Source organism: Magnolia sinica, chromosome 4 (assembly GCF_029962835.1).
Source record: "Magnolia sinica isolate HGM2019 chromosome 4, MsV1, whole genome shotgun sequence".
Classification (NCBI taxonomy): Eukaryota; Viridiplantae; Streptophyta; class Magnoliopsida; order Magnoliales; family Magnoliaceae; genus Magnolia; species Magnolia sinica.
In genome coordinates, this window is record NC_080576.1 from 93,833,078 (window position 1) to 93,860,185 (window position 27,108).

The 27,108-nt window shown below is 38.5% G+C and overlaps 1 protein-coding gene across 2 annotated transcripts in view; it reads left to right on the forward strand.

Annotated features, from left to right (window-relative positions):
* Positions 1-342: 342 nt before the first annotated feature.
* LOC131243395 (uncharacterized) overlaps positions 343-27,108 on the forward strand; it is a 75,565-nt gene continuing 48,799 nt past the window's right edge. Inside the window, exons 1-3 of one of the 2 annotated variants that reach the window (XM_058242731.1) lie at positions 343-841; positions 2,376-2,457; positions 16,278-16,775. In XM_058242731.1, coding sequence (XP_058098714.1) covers positions 618-841; positions 2,376-2,457; positions 16,278-16,775 — 804 coding nt within the window. In that variant the 5' untranslated portion in view covers positions 343-617. The remainder of the gene's footprint in view (positions 842-2,375; positions 2,458-16,277; positions 16,776-27,108) is intronic. The other variant, XM_058242733.1, reaches the window with a different exon arrangement.

A 27,108-nucleotide genomic window follows, 5' to 3' on the forward strand; every position in this document is an offset into this window, starting at 1 on the left:
TGTTTGTGACCTTATTAAGAGGTTGGATGGAAAATAAACATCCCGATGGAATCCATGAGGTTTTTAACGGTGAGGATTCAATCAAGACTGTTTCCTTATGGTATGGTCCACGCAATAATTGAATCATCTTCATTTTTGGGATAATATATTAAAATGAGCTTTCAAAATGGTTGGACGGTGTGGATTTAACGCACATACATCACTGTTAGCCCCACAGTCAAGTGTCTCACCCCAATGTAGATCCGGGGTCTCACGTAATCCGCTCCCCACACTCCGCCACCGTACCGAACTTTCTCTTGAAAATCTGGGGCCTGGTACACGGCGGGGCCCACCCAATGGCTGTTATAACAAGTCAGGAACCGTCAGCCCTCCTCCCATCCTCTCTCATTCATCAACTCAAATCCCAATTCCAAAGTCTTTCACATTAAAAAAAATAATAAAAGAAGAAGAAATTTCAATCTCGACTGCTTTCCAGATTTCTAGCAAGGGAAGACGTTTTCTCCAATCCAGCTTGTGAAGAACAAACACAAATTCTCGCCATCTTCAGAGCAGATAGAACGTCCGTAGGCGCTTCTTCTCCTCACCTACTGCTGCTTCTTCTTTAGTGGCAGCGTGGAATGAAAATTGGCACACTGTCGCCCACACACAGATATGCAGCGGGAGCACTTTTCGCTCTCGCCCTTCGCCAAGCCCAAATCCACCAGTTCCGACCGTTCGGTTCCTCATCTCTCCTATCTCACGGAGACAGCGGCAATGAAGCCTTCAGCAAAGAGGATTCCGTACCTGAAGAATCCCAGCTATGGACTCATCCAAGCCACTGCCTTCTTCGTCCTGTTTTCCGGTCTCCTTCTAATCCTTCGTCATCTTCTCCAAAAGTTCAATTTTTTTATTTTTTTATTTTTCTATAATGGCGCTTGAATAATTCGGTTCTTGAAATTAGGGCACGTGGTTTTAGTGCGTAGTTTGGTTAACGTGGAGTTATATGATACTCAGGTAGCGTATGATGCTTGATACACTGGCACTCAGAAATTGTAGCGTTCACGCTAGGTAGCTAATAAAAATAGCTTATAGCCTACGCTACGTGATAATTTGCAGATGCTACACGCTCCATAAACTATGCTACACACTAAATAGCTCCCATTACAAGTTATTTTTAATCGCAATATTAAAATCAATTAATATTTTCATTGATTTGTTACATTTTTCTAATTTTTTAATCTTTTCAATGCTTTTAGTGAAATCATATACTAGCAGTATTAAATCAATTTCGTTGCTCGTTCTTTACCTTTATACTTAATCATTGCCCTCTCCTATTACTTTGGGTTGCGTTTGGTTGCACAAAATATCATGAAATTTTGTTAAATTTCATTATTAATCGGTCTAATTTGGTGCAGAAATCATGAAATTGGTGCAGCCAAGTGCAACCTTAATTAAAAATCTAGAATTTATGCTACCTGCTATGTAGCTTTCGCCTCACGCTTCAGAGGGGTGAATGTTACGCTACACTATTTGCTATTTAAAACACTGGTTGAAATAAGATCATTGGATAGTTTTCAGTTTTAACCGTCTAATAGCTGTCCACAAATCTGACGGAGATAATCAAATTAGTGCAATTTATGGTTCATGATACATCCAAAATGGAGCTCTAAAAGGGCAAGAGGAAGGCCCATACGGACGTGGGTGGAGGCAGTAAGAAAAGACTTAATGACCTATGGTGTAACCGAAGTTATGGCCCTTGATCGCGTGTAATGGTGGAAAAGGATTCATGTATCCGACCCCAATTAGTTGGGAAAAGGCTCAGATGATGACGATGATGATACATCTAAAATGGGAACCATAATTTGAGCAATTCAATTTGACTTGCTTGCATGCCAGGCATGCAATTTCTCAGTAATTTCAAGTGCCTGTGTTTTGAAGTTTTTCTCTTGGTAAGCTGATCCTGGGTAAGATGTTAATGCACGCTCGTTCATCGAGTGGGCATTTGAGAACGTTCATTGGGTGGATTTTATGGGACCTATGGCTCACATGCGTCAACATGTTGCGTCTGAAATAAAATCTGCTCATCAGGTGGGCCCTGCTGTGTCTGGCCAGAAAATTTGATCGGTCCATTCATCATGTGGGCCATGTGGTGGATAAATGCAATGCAGGATTGAATCTGATTGGTCTGAGGTCCACAATGAATGCACATGTGACCTTCCAAATGAGTGGATGTACATGGTGGGACCCCCATGACAAGCGGCTTGGATCTCTCACATGTGAGCCACATCGGGATGTGATGAGTCACGGTTCCCTCAGCATCCAAATCAATTGGTTAAGACATTTTTTTGTCACATTTTTCTTCTATGATGTACCAAATACCAATCATCAACTTGCAGGTTCCTAGAGATAGATCCTAAAGCATGGTCCGGACTCGAGGAAACTGCAATATCATCACCGGCTAAGCATCACATTGGAGCTGTATGCCTTCTTTTTTCTACATATTTAGTTTCATGTCTTTGAGTCACCCTACTATCAAAGAAAAAACATTGTTGATATGATTCACTTTTGTTAATACTTAATATGATTTACTTCTTATTGAATCCTTCAATCTATGCTGAGGAGCAGTTTTGAGTTTTGGTTGGTAAGCAACTTTTGAAATACGGGATAGAGAAAACAAGATGTAATCTCTTTCAATGGATTCCACAATTGCCAAAAATAATTCCATACACAAAAGCAGAGAATAATGCATTATAGGGGCTGCCCTTTCATCTCTGACACAACTTTTCCTAAACGTATATTTATAACTATGTATACTACTCTAAGACCCAACTTTTTAATTGTAAAAAACTGCTCCCAACTAGCAAACTAAGATTTCATAAAATTCTTAAATAAATGTAAAACTTCTCTATGGCCAAAGGTCTTCTAGATCTTCTCCAGCAACCAATCTAATTTATAAGCAAACTAAAACAATCACCATCACCGTGTCTTCATCCCAACTTTTTATGGCCAGCTTTATGAATCCTGATTGCTTTACCACTAGACATCAACCCTAATCCTTTAATTGGGCTTGGGAGCGGTTGGCACATTGTTATTGGAGATGTCTCATAAACCAACAAAAAACATTCCTTGGTTGAGAAACATAGCTAGTTGAGATAACTAAGGTAAATTGCTAACCAGCTAATTTGGAAACTTGCTTTAACTTGACTTCAAATATAGAAGCTAACTTAAACCATTCGAAACATCTAAAATTCCAAGGTAGAGCCCAACGTGTAAACCTTTGCTAAACCATGGAAATCATTCATACACCATATTACTACTGCTATTTGGGTTATACCCAAAACCATTTATAAACCATACTATTGGTTCAATTTGGGCTCTACTGGTGCAACCTAGTCATCGAGTCAATGAGATCATGACATCCGAATTGCAAAGAAATGGACAAGAGTGCACCCACAAGAATATTTGAGTAGAGAGGGAGAAATAACTTTATTGATATCAAACTTCTTCTCATAAAATAGTTAGGAAAACATATACCTTGGAAAAATTGGAATGGCTACCTCCTATACCACTCCCCTTTCTATAGACCCTAAAGACAATCTCTATGTATCTTTAATGAAAATAATCCAACTATTATATTTATTTCAAATCAATTTAATCTACTTAAGATAGCAACAGGCCTAATAATAATAAAAACAAATCTAAGAAATAACTCTCCAAATCTTCATTCACATCTTTAAATTAGCTTCCATATCTTTCACAAAGTAGTTCTTGATATTTAGGCCCTAAATCTATCAACAAACCATCTAAAATTAGTACATTCCCCAGTGGAGAGAACTTCACTTCGATGAGTTGGATGCCTCATACACGTAGTAGATGTTCGGTTCTAATTTTTTCAATTCGTTGCTCATGATCTATGTGCATTTAGGATAAGACTTGTTCTTCCATTCCAAAGTATTGCTTGTATTGGATCCATCAAGTGTTAGTAGTCTTCATGCGCAACCAAGGTACCGCTGTTACCGTTAGTGTTTGAAATATCAGTATTGCATTACGTATCGCACCCTTGGGATACGGATACGTGTCGGTTATAGCATGGGATATATCGATTGTATCGCGTAATCTATCGATGTTGTTGGAAACATAGGGAAATATTGGGAAATTGGTTAAATTTTTTAACAGAACTTCAATGATTGTTAAAAAGACATCAATACACACTTATAAATTAAAACATTACAAAAAACAAGTGCACATAATAGGTTTTCTTTGTATGGGGTCCTAATCTATGCGTTGTCTAATTGAATTAATACAAGTATATTTGAAGTCTATTCATATAATTTATAAATTTAAGAAGACGTGCGGAAACATAAGCAATACATTCAAAAGCATAAGAAGAATTACTAGATCAGGACATACATGTTTGATTTTATATTTGGACACAAAAATTGCAACCGATTTATGAGAAATTGAAAATTTTTGATTTTTTTCTTCAATTTTCCGCAACTCGGCCCATGATGCAGGGACATGTGATGACCTAATCCTAGATGCATGTATAATTAGGTTGAAGATATTCAAATAAATAAATTAATCAACTAACCATTTTTAATCAAAGGGATTAGGCAAATCTCAACACAAAGATGAGATTATTTAGTCAAGATCATGCCCATCAGCATAAAATTACGTAAATAGTAAAAATGGAGGACCTAGGGATATGAGGATATCTTAGATCTAGCATAAGTTAGTCCACGGTCAAGTTTGGATCTAATTCTCCGGACTAGCCATTCTTCTTTTCCGTTCAAACTAAAAGGGGATATCTAGAGAGGAACGAAATGGATGAAGAAGGGAAGGTTTGAGATGAAGAAAGTATGGATCCTTTATTATCCAAAAAAAAAGAAGACGGATGATTCTTTTCCTGCACCTCGAAGATTTAAAAAGAAGGAAACCTGAAACCGGGATGGAATCCTCAACACCCAAGGGCCAATCCTAAAACCCTAATCTCTTGATAAAAGAGGGAACAAACAAAACATACGAACTCTTATTCATGCAATGATATAAAATAAGGTTTCTCATAGTGTATATATAAGTCATGAAAAAGTAAAAGTGCACTAAAGCCTCTAAAAACAAGGAAATAACAAAAAGACGAAAAATAAAAAAATACGATAAAGCCCCTGAAACAAGGAAAAAGAACAAAAAAATGCTTAAAACTAAAACACCCATGCAACAGGGTGTGAAATCCGACCCATGGTGTGAAATTTGACCCATGGTGTGAAATTCGACTCATGGGCCTGCGGTCAGGGTGCGTTCATGCTGCTCCTGCACTCATCGCGTGTCAGAAAATGGGTTCGATGGACCCAATATCCATCCACATCAACTCCTCTCTGGTACTCTGTTGGCGATGCCTCCTCCTTTGGTACACTCTAAAGGGTGCACCACTGATGTCCGCATCAGCCCATCTCCTCTAAATCTCGAAATCGAAGTTCCCAATTTGTAACAATTTGACACTGATTTAACATGATTTATAGAAAAAGAAAAGGATTGAAAATCGAAAATACTCACCGGATTGAACATGTGAGATATATCCCACTACTTGTGCGTTTTGTATTGCACAGGTGGGATACAAGATATATCGTGGGATATATTGGTTGATATCGTTGATACTTAAAACACCGGCTACCGTTACGATATGGGCTATAACAATCATAATGTTTTTTTTTTTATTTTTAATTTTTTAATTTTTAATTTTTATTTAAACTCCCATTTTCATCCATTAAATAGTATTTAAGTACTTGGAAAGTCTGTTTTAAATTGTCAAATAGCAAATATTTATTTAACAAAATCTAATTATGAGTTATTAAATAGTAAGATGAATACAAATTTGCAATTTTAGGTATAGTCCCTAGGGACCCTTTAATGAACCGTTACGAGCCTGTTATGGGTCTTCTTTTTTTTTTCCTTTCCCGTAACGGCCATTACGACCCAGTAATGTGTAATGGTAATTGTTACGTAATGACCATTGCAACTATTACGTAACTGTTTTGGGATACCTTATGCACAACACTTGTTCAACTTTCTTCTTCATTTCTTCGGGAGTTGATTATCCATATCGATAATGACTTTATCTTGCACTTCAAATACCTCGCCATGGTACTTGAACAAATCTGACACTAGAAGTTAGTGAGGCATTTTCATTTAACTTCCTCTTGACTCACAACATTGACCAATCTTCTTAGACTTGAGCTCGTTGTAAGTTCCACTCCGAAACCTTTCTTTGTGGAGATAAGCCATAACTAAGTCACGTTCTTTATATATCTTCTCCCATTGATGTTCATTCGTAGCTTCTCAATACCTAGGGTTGCTCTCTTCTGTCTTCTTTTCATCTAAGCTTTTAAGTCTTGAATATGCTTGGTGAAAGCATCCACATCTCCACTCACTTGATCTTGTACTATTAATGGTATTAAGTCAAGTATATGATGTGGACTTCTTTCATTTATGATCTCAAAAGGAGATTTTCTAGTGGTACGATTTAGTGAGCTGTTGTAGGTTAAGTCATCTTAGGATAGAGCTAAGTCCCATTGAGATAAATTATCGCCTATGATACTTAAGAGGTTATCAAGGCTCCTGTTGACTACCTCGGTTTAGCCATCTGTTTGACGATGATATGTACTGGAGAATTGAAGTTTTGTCTCTAACTGCTTCCATAAAGTGTCATAGAAGTGCCCCACAAACTTTGGATCATAGTTCGAAGTTACTGTTTTTTGTATCCTATGAAGTTGCACAATTTCCATGAAGAATATGTTGGTGATATGCGTATCTTTTATCATCCTTTTACATGACATGAAGTGAGCCATCTTTGAAAGATGGTTTATCACAACGAAAATTGTATCTGCTCCCCTTTGAGTCTTATGAACACCCAAGGTGCGACTAGAATGGGAAGTAGCATATATAGGCTAGCGTTTTCACATGACCTTTGGAGACTTAACGTTGACGGCATTGTGTTACAAACCGTTTAAAGTCATGGCACATATGGGGCAAATTGTATTTTTCTTCTACCATGGCCAATGTTTTATCTCTTTCAAAGCGTTCATCGACCTCCTCCGTGTATTTCATAGAGGATCTTCTCCTGAAATGATTCTTCGGGAATGCATAAGTGAGACCCTTGAATAAATATCCATTGTGTGAGTTGAATTCACACTTCTAATCTTGGTCATCCACATATCTATCGAGCACTTTGCTAAAATGGAGTCCTTGTATGGTTCTTTTAATGCCTCGTAACCATTGTTTTGAACATCGGTATCGGTGGGCGTATCAGCCGGGCTAAAAAATGATATGATATGACGTCGCATATCGGTATCAAACCCGTATCGACCCATATCAGACATAATTTTTTCTAGTAAAAAAAAAAAAACAGAAAAATATTTTTTAAAAAAGGGAAAAATGAGATATGCAAGAATTTATCATTTTTTTTGTTTGTGTTGTATTCAATGGTGTATTGGACCATTCTTTGGTGAGAATGTTGTATGTCGGGTTGGAAAAAGAAAAGAATAAATAAATATGAAAATTTAGAAAATTCGAGCATAAGTAGGGAAAAATAAAAATAAAAATAAAAAATCACCAAAATGAGAAGAAATCTATAGATCTATAGTATTAGGAGGGTATACATGCATCATTACACCATTTGATTGAAAAATTAATAAATAAATCTGGAAATTTCAAAACATTCGAGCATAAATCGGAAAAAATTTAAAAAAATCTCCAAATCTAGAAGAAATATGTAAATATATAGTATTAGAAGGGTATTCATGCATCACTATACCATTTGATTGAAAAAAAAAAAGTAAATCTGAAAATTTCAGAAAATTCAATAGAAAGATTAAAAAAAAAATCTCCAAATTGAGAAGAAATCAATAGATCTATAGTATTAGAAGGGTATTCATGCATCATTACACTATTTGATTGAAAAAAGAAAAAATATAAATATATTTGAAACTTTCAGAAAATTTTAGCATAAGTAGGAAAAAATAAAAAAATAAAAAATCCACAAATCAAGAAGAGATTAATAGAGATCTATAGTATTAGAAGAGTATTCATTCATCATTACACCATTTGATTGAAAAAAGAAATAGATCTGAAATTTTCTGAAAGTTACAATAAATAGGAAAAAAAATCCCCAAATCGAGAAGAAATCAAGCCTGATTCCTTCGATTTGTGTTTATACTATAATTTTGACTCGATTTCACAAATAATAGATGAAAAAAATGGGTATTTTACCTTTTTTTTGGATTTTCTCCAAACCGGGTACTACTGCTTCAATCTGTAGATTCAATCTAAAAAACCAAGTTTTGATCTTCAAAACTTACCGTCTACTACTGCTTCAATCATAGATTCGATCTAAAAAAATCGAGTTTTGATGTTCAAAACTTACGTAGATCCGGTTGAAAATGGGTTTCAAACAATCCTTGAGATGACCGAAACCACAAAAATGGATTGGGTGATGCTCCTTTCATAGAGGAGCCATGGTTTGATAGAAGTAGAGAGGAAAGGGTAAAATTGAAAATAGTGGGCCGGTTGGTGCATTTTAAGCCCGTATTGGTCCGATCGATACAGTACACCATATCAGATCTGATATGGCCCTATACAGGCCAATACGGGTCTTTTTTTTTTTTTTTTTTTTTTTTGGTATTGGGCCAATATGGCCCCATATTGCATATCGTCTCATACCGATACGGATATGATACAATTGCTTTGGTTAATACGATACTGTCCTGATATTCAGATCTATGCTCATAATCCATGATCTTCTCGAGAAGTGTTTCTCATAGAACCACCCTCATATGCAAAGCATCTGCCGCTTTGTTTTGACTTCTAGCTTTGTGATGCAGTCACGTAAAAGGAAAATATATTCTTGTAGAAAAGCCATCCATTTTGCATGATGAGCACTCAAACTTCTTTTGGAAGTTGAGATATTTTAACGACTCATGGTCCAAGTAGAGAACGAATTTTTGATGAATAATGTGATGCCTCCAATGTCATAGTGCCTGGACCACCACATAGAACTCGAGATCATACGTGGAATAGTTTTTTGGTGCATTATTAAGCTTCTCGTTAAAGAAAGTGATTGGCTTTTCTTCCTGACTCAACACCACGCCAAGGTTAACGCTTGAAATTGGCTTTCCGCTTCAAAGACTTTATTGAAGTTCGGAAGTGCAAGGATCGAAGCCTCTGTCATCTCTTTTTTATGGTATTGAAGCTTCGATTCACCGATTCAGTCGAACTTGCCTCCGTGCATGTAGTGGGTAACAAATATGTAATTGTACAGAAATTTCATATAAATCTTTGGTAAAATATTGCAAAGCCGTGGAAAGAACTGACCTCTTAAAGGCTTTATGGTGTGGGGCCACTTCTCAATGGCCTTAATTTTATCTTGGTCAACTTTGATCCCTTTTGTAGACACAATATACCCTAAAAAACACAATAATAACAACAAGGAATGGGCATTTTTTCAAGTTAACAAAAAGTGACTCCCTTCATAGTATATCAAATATTCGTTGTTAATGATCAAGGTGAACAGATGAATCAAGACAAAAAATATGGATATTATAAAACTAAATAACTAAGAAGTTCCCGATGAAGGGGCATAGTAACTCTCTCATTAGCCTCCTGAAAGTGCATGATACATTTGAAAGGTTGAATTGCATGACGAGCCACTCGTGCAACCATCTCGAGTCTTAAATGTGATCTTCCACTCGTTCTTAGGCCAGATACATATTTGAGGATATTTGCTCTATTGGTTGATGTGAGAGAAACCCTTGCTTCATGCAACATGTCCAACATATCGTCTAAGTGAGGAATAGGAAACCAATACTCAATAATAATCATGTTAATTGCACGACTGTCCACACACATCCTCCAAGATCCATCCTTCTTAGGAGTTAATAATGCAGGAACAACACATGATGCCATATTTTCCCAAATTAAACTCTTATGTAGCAACTTAGTACCCTGTCGGTGGAGCTCGGTATGTTCGGATGGACTCATTCGGTATTGTGTAAAATTCAGTAGAATAAAATTCGGCACTAAATCAATTTGGCAATGAATGTTCCTCATAAAAGGAAGTCTAGTCGGGAGTTCTTCAGGCACCAAGTCCTCATATTCATGAATGAGTTCTTTTATGAGAGGTGGAACATTTGATTGTTTTGTGTCTTATTTAGCAATCAAGACATAAATTATGACAATCTCCTTGATTTCATCTTCTTTTTTTTTTCTTTTTTTTTTTTTTTAAAATTACACTGAGCAATTTCTGACCCTTGTCTTTATTGGATTTGGGTGTTGGAAGATGTTTCATTGGTGCAATGTGATAATAACACCATCATTGATGAAGGAATAGGTGTTAGCCTAGGTTAAATGCACCATATCTCAGTCCCACCTACAGTCTCCGTAATAAAATGTTGCATGCATCCATGGAGACCACATCATACCACACCTCATCCTTGCGCTTAGATCTAATAGAGAAGGAAACTAAGCACTTGGACAATTTTGTTTTTTTTTTTTTTTGGTTTTTTTGGTTTTTTTTTTTTTTTTTTTTCCTTTTTTAACCAACGAATCTAGTATGGGCGTGGATACTTATGTTCTTTGAGGTTTAATTTATCCACAATTTTTTGTGAGACAATGTTCTTACCAAGATACCTATCGTCGAAACCATTACCTTTATGGGCCGTTATGGCCCTTGCAACGACTTTATAACGTTGAAAATTTTAAAAAAAAAATTCCAAAAAATCCCAATTACCAAATATGTAAATTTTATTTATATATATATTTTTTTTCTAGTTTTGAACATGTTTGTGATAGTGTGATGGTCCATTCTTTGGTAAGAGTGTTGTTTCGGATTATTTGATGATTTTATTAACCGGATAGGTTTAGATTGACTACAAAATTTCAATATTTAACTTTTTAAATATCTACATTAATGATTCAATGTAAATAATATCATAATGAGCATGAATGCAATGATGCAACAATCATATATTCATATTTATATATGCATGTTATCGCAAAGGCACAAAGATTCAAATAATCGTTAGACGTTAAAGGCTTACAACCTAAAAGACAAACATAAATAAATAAAAAATACCATTTGGCAATTGTGGTACCACCAGAAAGAAAATCATGCTGGCTGCGGTTGCTCAACCTCCACGTCGTTGTCATCAAACTGTAGTTGTGGAATGGATGTCACTTATCCATGATAACTAGAGCCAGAGGGAAAGATCATGTCAATGAAATCTAAGGATGACTGATCACAATCGTCATTGCGATTGGGCATGTGCTATGTCAAACCCAAGCAAGAATATCCACTAGTGCTTGATGTAAACCCATAGTTATAGCCATTACCATAGTCATACTTGTACTGCCCCTAGTATTGTTCATACTGCTAAGAGTGAGACTGCAATGACGAATTACTTGAATTTGGACGTCTATATCTCTCATATTGACCTGCTCCATAGGGATCATATTCAGGACTTGTACAACGAGGAAGTACCTTAGCAGGCTCCCCTTGTTACCCATTGTCATATCCAATATCCATATCTATATCCATAGGCTGTCAGATGTTTTGTGATCCATCTCCTCCAGTGCCACTGGTGCGAGCGTCCCCATGATGCTCCTCCCTTGGTTGGTCGTATCATGAATTGCTACACTCATAAGTCTAGCCTTGTATACTTCGTTGATGCTCATTGGCTTTGAACTTTGTAGGTGGTTGTACCACTGTGCTAAGCAACACTAGAAGTAGGACTAACAGGTGCATCATCATCATCATGATCGCTGTCATCATCATTTGTCTCAGTTTCGCTACTACTACTCTTTCATTGGGTAAAATCTTCCATAACCCTCTCTGGCTCCAAGACAACTGCACGACTCGCTTACTAGCATGCACGTAACATTGCATTGTGCACCTCGACTTCGTCATTGTTCTCTTTTACCCTTTTCTTCCTTTGTTCCAACCAAGGTTGAAGTGGGTCCTCTTCATCGTAAATATTGTCTAAGTTTATTGAACAAAAGCTGCCTTCTTCAATCAGGTTTGCCACATGCTTTGCATTCCGTAATTTCAACTTCTTGTAATGCATGTTGATGAGCTGATCCAATGTCTAAGCTTGCAAACTATTCCTTTGCTTCAAATGAATAGGTGCAGAACAACTCTATTTCCTCTCACAGCCAGAGGAAGTTGTCTGCCGCAAAACTATTGTTTTGAGAGTTTTGCACTTTCTACAAAATGAAGCCACCTATCAACTATATTAAAAAAGCTTATTTTATATACATAATGGTAATCTGTCAAATGCACAACTTTACATCACTAACAAAAGAATTTCTTTAATTACGTAATTGTAAAAAAGTATCCATATCTTACCTAGAGATGTCTGAAAGATTGCCCTCTGTGTAAATGCATCGGAGGGAAGCTACCCATGTGAAGTCTATATATTTTCAACTGTGGACAATGCAACAAAACATTTATAGTGTTTTAAGCATTGAAATGACAAAATTAAATATCAATAATTAATTATCTTTAAAAAAAGACCAATAATTAAAGACTTGTACTTTGTTTGATGCCTCTGTTTGCAAACCTAAGTCAGGCTCTAATCTCTTTAGCACATTGTTCAGCTTGACATGAACCTCTTCATCCTCATCAAATGATGTAGCATATTGGTATCTTTGAATTTAAATTATTCTATATTGTAATAATGAAAATAAAGACTTTAATGATTACATCATAAAAACAACTTGTTAATAACCAATAACAACAAATGCAATAATGAACGTGCATGTGACATTACTACAATGAGTGGTTCCATCACCTTGAAATTTTTTTCGGACTTTCTTCTAGTAATTGTTGTCTCTTAAGGTTTGTACAACCCAACCGATGTCTTCTGCAGATGTTTTGTGTTGAGCCACTCCTAAGAAGCAAACATCTTGCTCAACTCTTTCCAATCAAGGTATTCCATAACAGTAATGATGGCTGTAATCGCCACCTCAATTACCTTTACAATATGAGCCGTAATGGTTGTTACGACCTTTTTTATTTTTATTTTTTGAAAAAAAAAAAATCTATTTTGGCCCCATTACGGCCTGTTACAGGCTATTTTGAGACCGATACGGTAACATTGGCCATTTTGGCCTCATAAAAAATTGATATTTATCTGTTTACTGTGACATTTCTAACTGGTTGAAAGTTGGTAAGAAAATGGTTAAAATGTGAAAAATTGGGGAAATCAACCAAATAGACCCTAATTGAACACAAATAAGACCATTTGTTGGATAGGGCCCCTTCACGTAGAAAATTGAAATACATCAAACAAATGAAAAATGAAAAAGTGACGGTCAACCCTTTTCTGGATTTTTCCAAAATGGTCCACTCCTCTTCAATTCATTGGATCTTGTGGAAATCTTGTTTCTGATCTCCAAAATAGACATATATTTACTCAAAAATAGTTTTCTAAGCTCCCTCTATCCTTTAAATGAAGAAAATAAGGAGAAAGGAGGATAAAATGGGAGAAAATATCCTTTTTATTTGAATTGGCCTGTGACCGATACACTTGGGCGTATCGGTGTGATACGGGGTGAATCGTACCAGTAAGGCCATCAATATCTGAGAAGCCATATCACCTCGAGTATCGACTTCGGTCCATAGTCTCCAAGACGTCCGCATTGGCCAATCTGAAAGCAAATTTTCTCAACTTTGTTTAGGTCATTACCTTAAGTATCAGAATCAACAAATGATCCCAATTGTTCCATTTGTGGTCATCACTGGTCAACTAAAAGGAAAATTGTCAACTCAATTGCAACAACAAATATCCACTAATCACAGGTTATTATTGTCCAATCACTATGATTGCTTGTTAGGCCCCATCTACAATGATTCCATGATTTGGATGTCTTGGATTAATGCATGTTCGTGTAACATGTACAATGGTTATATGCATGAGGTGGATGGTCATAATCTTCTAGAGGATCAATGTTTCTCTCTATGGACAAGAGGCACTCCATGTGGTGTCAGCGGTCAACAATTGACATATTTAAGCTTGCGAAAGAGAGAAAAATGTTGTTACTCTGGCAGAATATGACCAACCATATGTATGCGCACAAACTTCATAGACGTCTCACCCATATACATCGATCCAAACTGTCCATATTATGTGACTCACTGCAGATAAGATTCCCCAAAATCTGATTGCTTAACAATCCTATCCTCTATTAATCTTGTGTGTTGAATTTGAACCTTTGGCACTTTCTCTTTTGAAATATCCATTAGTGACTCCTTTGGTCGCAGGCTCTTTTTGTTTCGGCCTGTTAGTTTTCTAATCCTGTTTCTCTTTAATATATTTTTCTTTTTGTTGTCCATAAAAGCATCCATTAGTGAGCCCCAAATGGACAATAAGGATCATCCATTCACTTCTAGTTTTGGAATATTCCTTGAAGTGGATTTAAAGAAGAAAGTAACAAGACAACATAGACAAAGAACCAAGTATCCATCTGGGGAAACTTCAACAGCGTATGCCTGAAGCAATTCCCAAACGGACACACCATATGCAGCCACATGGCAGGAGCTGCAAAAGGAATAGTGTGCATTCCCTGCTTATGTCTGGCCTTATGCATAGTTATGCGTGCATGGCTGATTTTTAAGTTAAGGTGTCCAAATAGCATGGGCTTTGGACATCTTTCATGCAGGGATTAGGTTACGGTTTAAAGAGTGCTTTGTTTCTTCACTAGATGTTTTTAGTCAGTGTTTAAAGTGCTGCAATTTACTTATCTGTGGCCAAAGTTTGAAAGCAGTTTTAGATTCTTTTTAAGATTAGCAGGGAGTTCATGTAGGGTTGTTTCTTTTCATCTGTATGGGTTAGCTCAGAAGAAACATTGCTGTGTTTTGTTTCGAGGGGTGAAGGCCTGAAATGATTTGGGTATTTGGAGGGTGGAAACCCTATTTCAATGGATAGACTTCCATACTTCTGTTTACATTTCTGCACAGATCTGGCATGTTTGTAAAGTTGCTTGATTGTTGAATCTCAGAATTAACTGTTGGATCTTGTGTAAATGCTGCATTTTGCTTGGAATGTTAGAGATTGAAGATCAAGGTTTGGTATTGCTTATCAAAGCTAATGGAGAGATTTTGTGTGCTGGAATCTTAATTTTAACTGCAGAATTTTCCTTCATTTGTGGCTTTATTATTGAAAGGGGCCCTACCTTACAACCATTTAGATTTATGTTGCATGTGAATCGTGATCAGGTTCATCAAAGCTCTCATTGTCTCCCATCACCTTCCACAATGAAACGTGCTCTTTAGATAGTTTGATTGAAGTACTTGCGTGCCATATTGAGTGTCTTTTTGCATGCATATGGGCAGTCACACTCCGTGAGCCTACCAAATGTGTCTTTTCCTTTTGTTTCTAAAAATCCACCAAGACTTGGTTGAGTCTTGATGATGACCAGTTGCCATTTTTTATGCAGATATTTGACAATATCAACTTCTAAAGCTGTATGCCCTGTACCTAATGTCTCTGTACAAGTCAATCTTTTATTTGTTTATTATTACACACACACACACACACACACACACACACATATAAGAATAAAAATGTAAATGAGGGAGGGAGGGAAATGAAAAACAGAACAGAAATTAAAGAAAAAAGGTGGTAGTCCGACCGAGTTCAGCTCTATGGGTGGGTTGAGCCCAACTCTGCACTGCCTCATTATCCTTCCACAGTTGAGAGCAGGATGTTGTTGTTGCTCTGTGAAGCCAGCCTGACCAGTGCTCTCCACTGTAGGAACCAAAATACAAAAGAAATTATCAAATTCTTTCTCTATTTTCTGATTTGTGCCAATATTTTATCTGATTGTAATCACATGGAGGTGGTGGTAGCTGTGGCGATAAAGAGCTGGTCCTAGATAATTAGGAGTTTACACCACATTAGGCAAAAACTGGTTTGAATTGTTTACAGCAGATCATGTTCCACTACCAGTTACTTCTAGCAAAAGCCCACATTTTACCTTAGTTTACTATATTTATGTCATCAGCTAATCATTATTGCTATCTTCATGCTTAATTTGTCTCTGGGTTCTCCATTTTCTCCAATGATTAGTAAAATATAGTTCTTAGAATTGTAGTCTGCGAATTGCCTTGCCAAAGATGGAAACTTTCATATTTATGAAAGTTACCATTGATTTCCTGTAACTCATAAGTGTGCTACATGTACATTAATTCCCTTTTCATTCAATGGGTATCTCCATTTTCTGTATCAATTAATTTATTCATGATATCTCAGTTTTTGAGTATACTCTCGGAAGACAACAATGGCACCACTTCAGAAAGAGATGAACAGGAGCTTGCGGTGATGAAAGCCGTCGATTCTATGACAATGAGCTTGCAAGATAGTGCTGTTTCACCTGCGACAGTGAGGGAGAAACACTATGAGTATGAACGTGAATGCCGCGAGAAAACATCTACCAGCAAGATGCAGTTTCCTGAAGTGGCAGATGCCCCGCCTGAAACGTTGAACCCGACAAATTCTAAGACGATGTCTGACACAAATGAGGCACTGAATGAGCCTGTCAGAAGTTCTGATGATGAATCCATGGTAGAGGGAATATTGGTCAAATATCAGCGGAAAGTGATGATTTTGTTTGAGCTTCTTTCTGCCTGTGTAGCGGACACACCTGCAGATGAGAAGAAACATTCTAAAGTGAGAAAGGGCTATGATGCTCGACATCGTGTCGCTCTACGGTTGTTGGCAACATGGTTTGATGTCAAGTGGATACAAATGGTATGTCTACTCAAACTAGTCAGTTAAGTGAGATATGGCCTATCATATACAATTTCAGTGCTCATGTATTACTTTATGGAATCCTACACATTCTTTTCTGACAGTAGTCTACTGGCATTAGACCATTTTTTGTGATACAAAAAGAAAAGCAATTTATTCTGTAAGAGAAGTGCTGGGGCAATTGGAACAAGGAGATACTGAAAGATGCGATTTGTGGAGCATGTGCCAATATGGACCTCGACCATTCATTTTTTTTTTCTCCCATTATTATCATTTTTTCAGCATGCGTAGGCCTGTTACTCAGGCTGCATTCATCGGGTGGTCACACATGCAGAATAAAACTTGACAGTTGGAAGAAAGATGACCAGCAGTCTATATTCAACCCCCACATGTGGCCCTCCTGATGTGCAGATCCTCTTGATTTTCGGGCTAGAGCATGTTCATGGTGGCCACCACCTCACAAGTCGTGCAGATCCATACACGTGAGCCTCAGTGGAACTTGTACAGAGAATTACCTCTTCAATCTTTCCTTGCATTTATAGTATTGGCAATTCTCATTTTGTTGTATCTTATTACACCTACCTTTTATAAGACTTGTAACTGTTTGCCACTGAAAACATTCGTGTAAATCCTTGCATCCAGTTTTCCGATCGGTTCCTCTTGTTCAGATTTGATTCCAGCCTCGTTGGGTTTAGCTTGTTACTATGACAATGTGCATTAGTTTTCCTTCTCATTTTATATACCCGACAGTGCTTTAGGGCATGTCACTTGTGTTTATCTTATTCAAATTGGTTTGTTCTCGAACATACATGAAACTTATACCATGTGACCTTTCAAAAAATAAAAAATAAGACCAATAGCGACTGACCATCTTGTCAATCCTTCTTAATCGAGCTACTGGTCATCTCATTGGCATCCTCAAGACAATGGAACTATAGTTGCACGAAGCAGGAAGTGAAGCGGACAACAAATTTGAGTGTGGGAGTGGGGAAGCTTTTCTTTCAAAATGGAAACAGGTTCAAATAGGTAGGAAGCGGGGGTGAGAGCTAATGTCCAAAGAGGGGATTCAAAGCAGGAGCTACACCTAGTTAGAAGGATCCTGCAACTAAGAATGGAACACAAAGCTCCCAAGTTAGCAACTAACAGTATAATTAATTTAATCTCAAGAATACACAACCCACGCCTCCAAGGCCCTTGAAATTTTTTCATAGCCCACTCTAAAGGATCAATTGCAAGTGACATGCTTGTCAATCCCTATACAGCGAGGTCATTGTCCACGTCATTGGCATCCCTCAAGACAATGGAACACAAAGCTAAAAAATTAGTAGTTAGTAAGTCTTAAGAATAACATTTCTAGCCTCTTAGGCCTTGACAATTTTTCTATGGCTCACTAAGTGTTGTTGTGAGCATCTTGTTCAATAATTAACTTTCTAGAATAAGAGTAGCAAATGTTTAACCCCTCTCTTTGGGTTTCCATTGCGTTTGACCCAACCTCTCCGCAAGGCTTGGAGAAAGCCACCAATACCTCCCCAATTTCATTTCTCAAAGTGTTTCCCGCCCCATAGGGACTTGGGTTTCCCAGGGAGCACCCACTAAACTTGAGCTTTATGACACTAGACATGGGTGCTACACTTGGCCTAATCACTCTTTTCTAACCCTCCACAGATCCTAACCTTCCAAGCGGTGACCATGGAATTGATCCTTCTTTTGATCATATCGATTGACACTACTTCATTATTGAACATCCTTCCATTCCTTATAAAATGCCCGCTTATTTGCGTAAGGCAACCATCATCGAGATAATCTTGGTTGAAATGAGCTAGGTGACTTTTTGGTTGTTCCATGATATGGACCGTTCAAAAAAGGATCATATATTTTAGGCAAGAATTCTTGTTCATTCTCATTATTGTATAATATGGTCCTTTTGAGCACATCTGGAGTAAGAGTTCTCTTGGCTAGGTCTTTTATTTGATTTATGAACTCATTGCTCAAGTTGTGCCTTTTTTGTTCATTGGTATAAACCCAATGATTATACAGTTCCTCCGGGGATAATAGTTTTTATGTCGTACACAAAGACATCATTCTTTGTATCATTTCCCAGAAAGTCAAAAACACCCATTAGTCAACCCAAAAAGGTAAAGATAAAAAAAAAACCTCGATATGGCTCTGGCCACACTAGTGGAGAAACATGTATGTAGTCACCTCATGAAAAGACATAAAAAGCACATGCTAGGGAGCTCCAGTTGACACTTCCTAACCCTAAGATTCTCGAGGGTAAGAATTTACTAGTCGTGGCAACCCAGGCACTGACAAAGGCTTGAACTCTAGTTGGTATAGGAGCTTCTCATATTTGTGTGTGGTGTTCAAAGTTACGGTATTACACTATCCATCACTCCCTTGCGAAATGGAAATATCGTGGGAAACTTCAAGAAATATCCCATATACCATGTACTACATTGTAGTTCGTGGGAACATTTGGGGAAATTTTAGGCAATAGTGGATTTTTTTAACAGAAACTTCAAGTGACATTAAAAGATTTACGAGGTATTTGTAACGATTTTCGCTTTCTCCCATCTAGATTCCTCATAACCCCTTCCAAACTCTTCCAACCTTTCTCTTTCATCGTCCCCACATCAAACCCAACTTTGGAACCCAAAACAATACCCCTACCAAACCCACACATGCGACCGTATGGCCACACGTGTGAGCCCGTAGGGCTAGCTGTACGGTCCCCCTTCATCCTTTTTATTTCCTTCTCTTTTCCCATAAAAATCCTCTCCATTCCCCCATCCAAACCCAAACCCTAATTCCTGATTCCGAAAATCCCCAATTTCAAAAAAATTTCCAAACCTAATTTCAAGTTTTCCCCAATTTCCCTAAACCCTAGCCTTACCCACACCCAAATCTAGATAGCCCTAGGTAGTTTTAGATTTTCCCTTTTAAGTCACTATAATCCCTATGCTATTTGGATGTTCCTACATCCATTAGATCCTAATTTCATGTATTTAATGTCATGCAGGATTAATGCTTGTTAATTTAGGTTTGAACTTTTCATAACTTTTTCTTGGAATCATGGAATGTGAGATGGTATTTAGCATGCTTGTGTTTATATATATATAAATTATTTAAATTAATTTGCTGATTGATCTCTCACATTATTTGAGTTCATGCATTGGTCCTACATCAAATTTGGTATTAGAGCCAATAGGTTTAGCATGGGATTTTTGTGTTGCACTTAGGTTAGAGTCACATCTAGGGTAGAGCTTACATCTAGGGTTATTAGAGCATACATTGCATATAGAATTTAGGGTCATATTACTGATTTTTGTTCCTAGTGTGGAGTGTCCCATTGCTGAATTTTCGGCTAGCGTTTTCCACTAATACCATTGCTGAATTTTCAGTGTAGTAATCTCATGTTGTTACCTTGCTGAATTTTCAGATTACACTCTTGCTAAATTTTCAGTTTGGTACTCTTAGATTACTGTCTTGCTGAATTTTCAACGTAGTATTTGATGTTGACAGCTTGCTGAATTTTTATGTTAGTGTTTCTAGTGTGTCCAGTTTGGTCTCTAGGTTGTTTTCTCTTTGTCATTACATTGCGCTAGGATCTAAGTTTACCTTTTTGAGTTCCCTTGTGTATGCCCACTTGTTCTGGGCGTGGTTTTGGTCTACATCCCACTATGAATCTAGTGCAGATTGCAAAGGCCCTTAACGCTATCAACCACCGTTTGACGGCCATTGAAGCACACAATAGAACCATCGCTACTCAATTGACCGCGATCAATGCATGCGTCAATCAGCTTGAGGCCTCCCTTCAGGTGAACCCCGACACTAGGGAAGATGTTCAATCTCAAGCTAGAGATCAAGTTGATAGGCGAGGGCGTGGTCGTGGCCAAGGCGCTGGCTGTAGCCGAGCACAAGTGCAACCACAATGTGAGGAACATCATGACCATCATGACCCTGACGCGCAAGCCATGAAGGGTGTGAAAGTTGAGACTCCTAGTTTTGATGGTTGTTTGGACCCCAAAGCATTCCTTGATTGGGTGACAGACATGGACCGCTATTTTGAGTGGTATGATATGTCTAATGCCCGTCGAGTGAGATTTGCTAAGATGAAGCTGGTGGGCCAGGCTATACTTTTTTGGACTAACATGGAGCATAAAATTGAGAGGAGTGGAGAACTCCCAGTTGTGCACTCGGCTGAGATGAAATAGGTCCTTGAAGAAAAGTATCTCCCTCTCTCTTACTGCCAGAGGCTCTTAGACCAGTGGCATGCCTTGCATTAAGGATCCATGACTGTGTCAGATTATATCACCAAGTTTGAGGAATACATGATGTGATGTGACTTTGAGGAGGACCCGATCATTCGACTGTTCAGATTTAGGATTGGCCTCCGATTCGAGATCCAACGAGAACTATTCTTGTGATGTTGGCACTTTGGAGCACATGTACCAAGTGGTGCGAGACATTGAATACTATCTCAAATCACCAGTTGGGAGGGGTTTTGACTCTCGAGATTCAAGTGTTAAGAATTATCCTCAAGGGACTAAGTTTGACGTGGAAAGTCAATCCAAGCCTCAAGTGTCAAACAACCATTTACTCTAAAAGCTTAAGCTTGCAGAGTGTGGTGTATCAATGTATACAAAGGGACTTTATCACTCCCCCCCACGTGCGGGGTGGGAACTCCGCACGGGAACATACTGACAAGGGTGGAGGGACACTCACACCATAAATAGGCCGGGCTTGATTTCCTGGTCCTTGGGCCGGACTTGATTTTCCTGACCCCACGTGGGATAATAATATATTAGCGAGGTATATTTGTTGCTCTCGAAATTTGAACATAGGACCTTCCGCTCTGATAACATGTCAAACAACGATTTACTCTAAAAGCTTAAGGTTTTAGAGTACATGGTTGTTTGACACCAAGTTGGTTCCCAATCCAACCCTAGAGATGTTAAAGGAATAGGGATAGCAAGTGCTAACTCTAGGGGAGGTGAACCAACGCGATGCTTCAATTGCCATGGATTTGGTCACTTTGCGCATCAGTGTCCCTTGAAAGAGAGGAACAAGGCCCTAATGATTGGCGAAGGTGAGGAAGAGGGAGATGAACATGGCGATTATGAAGAAGTCTATCGGCCCAATATCACTGGTGCTAGTGATGAGGAAGTAGAGGAAGAAGAGACCACACCACTTGCAGTAGTCAGGTGCGCCTTCACCAATGCTAAGGAGACTGATGACTGGCATCGGACTACGTTTTTTTACACCTATGCAAAATGTGGAGAGAAGAATTGCAAGGTGATGGTCGATCGTGGTAGTTGTACAAATGTGGTCTCCACTAGCACTTTATCCCGTTTGGGTTTTGAAACCCGAACTGCACCCTCAGCCCTTTAGAGTTTCATGGGTTGACGCATCTTCCATGCCTGTTACCTAGCGATGTCTTGTGCCTATTCATTTTGGATCATATTCTGATTCGTTGTGGTGTGACGTTTTGCCTATGGATGTTGGACACATCGTTTTAGGGCAACCTTGGTTATTTGACTGTGATGTAACAATATATGACCGCTCAAATGTTTGTTCATATATGCATCAGGGCAAGAAGATCACTCTAGTTCCTCTTCCACTAAAAAGCAATGTAGAGAAGATAGCCGAGGGGAAGTCGAATACGAGGAGATCCTAACCCAAGTCGCTCCATGTTATCAACGCCAAGGAGTTCAAGAGAGAGGCTAAGGTGGATTCGATGGTGTATGCCTTAGTGGCTAGAGAAGTTACACCCGAGGTTAGTGTAGAGGGACCTCCTGAGGTGATTCCGATTCTGGATGAGTTTCACGATATATTCCCAGAGGACTTACCAGATGAGCTTCCACCCATGGGGGATATCTAGCATGCCATTGATCTTGTCCCTGAGGCGACTACCAAACCTTCCTCATTATCGAATGAACCCTACGGAGCATGCAGAGTTGAAGAAGCAGGTTGATGAGCTCCTTAGGAAGGATTTCATTTAAGAGAGTTTGAGTCTGTGTGTTGTGCTAGCGCTTCTCATGCCTAAGAAATACGGCACGTGGCGCACGTGTTTGGACAATAGAGCCACCAATAAGATCACGGTTAAGTACCTGTTTCCTATATTGCGTCTTGATGATATGTTAGACATGATGGCGGGTGCCACCATCTTTTTGAAGATTGACCTCTAGAGTGGATATCACCAAATACGTGTACGCCTAAAAGATGAATGGAAGACAACCTTCAAGACGAAGGATGGGCTATACGAGTGGCTAGTCATGCCCTTTGACTTGACTAATGCCCTGAGCACATTTATGAGGGTGATGGCCCAGGTATTGAGACCCTTTATGGGTAAGTTCCTTATGGTGTATTTCGATGACATTCTTATCTATATCACATCAAAGGAACGGCATCTCCACCATTTGAAGCATGTTTGCGAGGTCCTTAGAACTGAAAAGCTTTATGCCAACCTTAAGAAGTGCACATTCGTATCAAAGAGCATTATCTTCTTAGGGTTCATAATATCATCTGAGGTCATGAGAGCGGACCTCGAGAAGATTAGGCCCATAGCCCTCTAATGAACCGCTTATAGAAAGTTGCTAAGTCATCACTGATTGCATAAAGAAAGGGGAGTTTGTATGGACTAAAGCTGCCTCTAGAGCATTTAAGGAGATTAAGGGCAAGATGACCGAAGCTTTCGTCATGTGCCTTACAAACTTTTCTAAAGTCTTTGAAGTTGCGTGTGATCAGTGTTCAAGTTGTCGGTATCACTACAAGTTTCGCTGGCCAGAGATAAAGATATAATATCGTTATCGCCGATAATATCGCCGATAACTAGAAATGCAGGGAAAAAGGGGGAAACATGGAGAAAATGGTGGAATTTTTTAGTGAAACTTCATGACATGTCTAACTACACATATTTACATATTTAGAAATGAAAAAATTACAAAAAGAATGCATTAAATGAGAAGTTTCCATTTAATGGGGGCCAAAAGGCACGCGTTGTCGTAAGAAATCACTCAAATAATAACCAAAATGAGTTTATGTAATACAAATGTAAGCTTATAATAATTAAGACATGCAAAAGTAAATGCATTTAAAAAAAATACACATTTATGGCCACATTTCATCCCTACATAGAATGACAAGGTGACTCGTAATCATTGTTCAGATCTTATGGCCGTTGAGAGTAGTACTGTGGCCCACTATGAATGTGCGCGGGTTATCCACGCTGGCCATCCATTTTTTCAGCTCATTTTAATAGTTGTTTCGAAATTTGAAGCATGTCCAAAGCTCAAGTGGACCACACCACATGAAACATTGGTAATAATGATTTTCAGAGTTGAAACCTTGGTAGGGCCTACAGTGATGTTTATTTGTCATCTAACCTGTCCATAAGGTCACAAAGACATGGATGAAGGAAAAACACAAATAATATATTGATCCAGATTTTCTTAGGCCTCATAGAATTTTAGACGTTATAATTTCAATTCACACTGTTTCCATGGTGAGGTCCACTTGAGATTTGGATATAATTAGTTTTTGGGCTAAAGCCCTCAAATTATTTGTTAAAATGGATGGACGGAGTGGTAAAATATGTAAATCATGGTGGACCCCACATAATTTACTCAGTACGCAAACACATGTACTCGAGTTGGTAGGGACGCGGCTCAGGTACGACAGGTTGAGCGGCAAGACTTACCACCGTAGTGACGTGTAGCTGTTATCTGGCCCACCATGGTTTATGTTTCGTATCCACACCGTCCAACCATTGGAAGATATCATTTTAACGTAATAGATAAAGAATGAGTCAGATCCAAATCTCTAATGAACCATACCACATGAAAACAATAATGATTGGATATCCACCGTTAAAATCCTCCTATGGCCCACTGTACTATTTATTTGATATTCAATCTGTATGATTACGTCATACAGACCTAGATGAGGGCAAAAATCAAATATTAGCTTGATCCAATACTTTTATAGGTCCCAAAAGGTTTTTAATGGTCTACATTATTCCTGTAATGTGGTCCACTTGGGATTGGGATATGCCTCATTTTTTATCTCATACTCTAAAATTGTCTCGAAAAATAGATGGACGGTAAGGATACAATACATACATCATGGTGGGGCCTACAGAACGTTATGGTGGCCCAACGAATTGTTTAATGGTGAAAATCATTATCTCCGCTGCTATTTGTGGTGTGGTCCACATGATCTTTGGATATGATTCATTTTCTGGATAATGCCCTAAAATAATCTCTAAAAATAGATGAATGGTGTAGATATAATAAATACATCACTGTGGGGCCCACGTAACTTTAATCTCCTTTGAACCGTTCGTACAACTCGGAGCTCGAGGAGCGTTAGTGCTCGTCTGCGCACGCCACGTACCTATAGCAGCTATACAGCTACTGTGTGTACACCACCCATTCCACTTCCCTTTTTTTGATAAACCGACCCCCGACCATGGCGATTTTAAAGCTCCCAAAAATCTCTCCCCAAATTTCGATTTTTTTTTTCAAATCCCAAATCAAATCCCCGTAAGCCTAGGTAGAATCCAGTTTCCTTTCAAAGCTATTCCATTCGAAGGAAAAAGGGGATTTTAGGTTTTTCGTTCTTCTGAAAGATCCGGCGCTGTTGACCACGTGAGTAAAAAGGTAAGAGAGCTTCTTCTTCTTCTTCTTCTTCTTCTTCTTTTTCTATATTTTTTTCCGAATAAGAGGGTCGTCGCCTAATGTCGCCGAAAACACGGCATTTGTTTTGCCTATTTTATCGAAATCTATAGGGGAGTTGGCTGATTTGGCCAGTGATCCGAAAATATCGCCGATAATATCGAAAATATCGGCGACATCTAGAAGAGAAACGAAATATTGGGGTTTCAGTATCGCAGGTCTGGTGACACCGATAATATCGGCGATATTATCGATTTCTCGCCGATAACTCAAAACACTGCGTGTGATACATCATGCATCTGGGGTAGGTATAGGTGGAGTGCTTGGTCAGGAAAGGCACCTCTTTTCTTATTTTGGTGAGAAGCTGAATAAGGAAAAGCAACGATATTTTACTTATTACAGAGAGTTCTATGCGGTCGTTCAATCCTTGCATCATTGGCTTCATTATCTATTACTGCAAGAATTTGTCTTGTTTACTGACCATGAGGCCTCATGTTACCTCAATTCCCAAAAGAAACTAAACCCTTGGCATGCTAAATGGGTCCATTTTCTTCAGGAATATTCTTTCGTTCTTAAATATAAGGTCGGGGTCGAGAGCAAACCTGTTGATGCCCTTAGTCGTCGTGTGACACTACTCTAGAGTATGAGTGTGGAAGTGACTGGGTTTGAGCGGCTGAGAGAAGAGTATCCTACATGCCCAAACTTTGGTGAGCTGTACCTGCTATTATGAGATGGTCAATTGAGCGACAATCGCGAGTTTGTCATCATCAATGAGTTACTATTTAAAGGCGACAGACTCTGTATTCCTTGTACTTCCCTCCGTGATTTCATAGTTTGGGAACCTAATGCAGGAGGGGTGGCTGGTCATTTGGGGAGGGACAAGACCATTGTCCTTGTGGAGGATAGGTTCTATTGGTCAAGTCTCAAACGAGATGTAACCAAGATAGTTGGGTAGTGTAGGACTTGTCAACTCGCGAAGCAGATAAAGCAAAATACAAGATTGTATACGCCTTTGCCAGTGCCCCATACTCCATGGCAGGAAATCAGTATGGATTTCATGTTGGGTTTACCAAAGACTATCAAGAAACATGATTACATATTTGTGGTTGTGGACCGTTTTTTCAAAATGGCTCATTTCATTCTGTGCTCAAAAATGTTGGATGCCTCCAATTTTTTTAAACTTTTCTTTGGGGAGGTAGTGTGTTTACATGGTCTACCAAAGACCATAGTGTCTTATCGTGATGTACGTTTTATGAGCTATTTTTGGAAGATACTATGGCACATGATGGGGGCAAGGCTTCAATTTTCATCTGCTTATCATCCTCAAATAGACGGTCAGATTGAGATCGTCAATAGGAGTCTTGGAAATCTGCTTAGATGCCTTGTGGGAGATCATGTCAGAACTTGGGGTACTGTTTTGCCTATAGTCGAGTTAGCGTATAATAGTTCCATTAATAGGTCCATGGGCATGATTTCATTTGAGGTTGTGTATGGCTACAAACCTAGGAAACCCGTAGATCTCATACTTACGTTTGTGTCCCATCGGCCATCTGAGCCAGAACATGAGTTTGCACGTCACATTCATGAGTTGCATAGTGAGATCAACGAGTGGATTAACTTAAGTAATGAAAAATATAAAGCAGTTGTTGATTCTCATG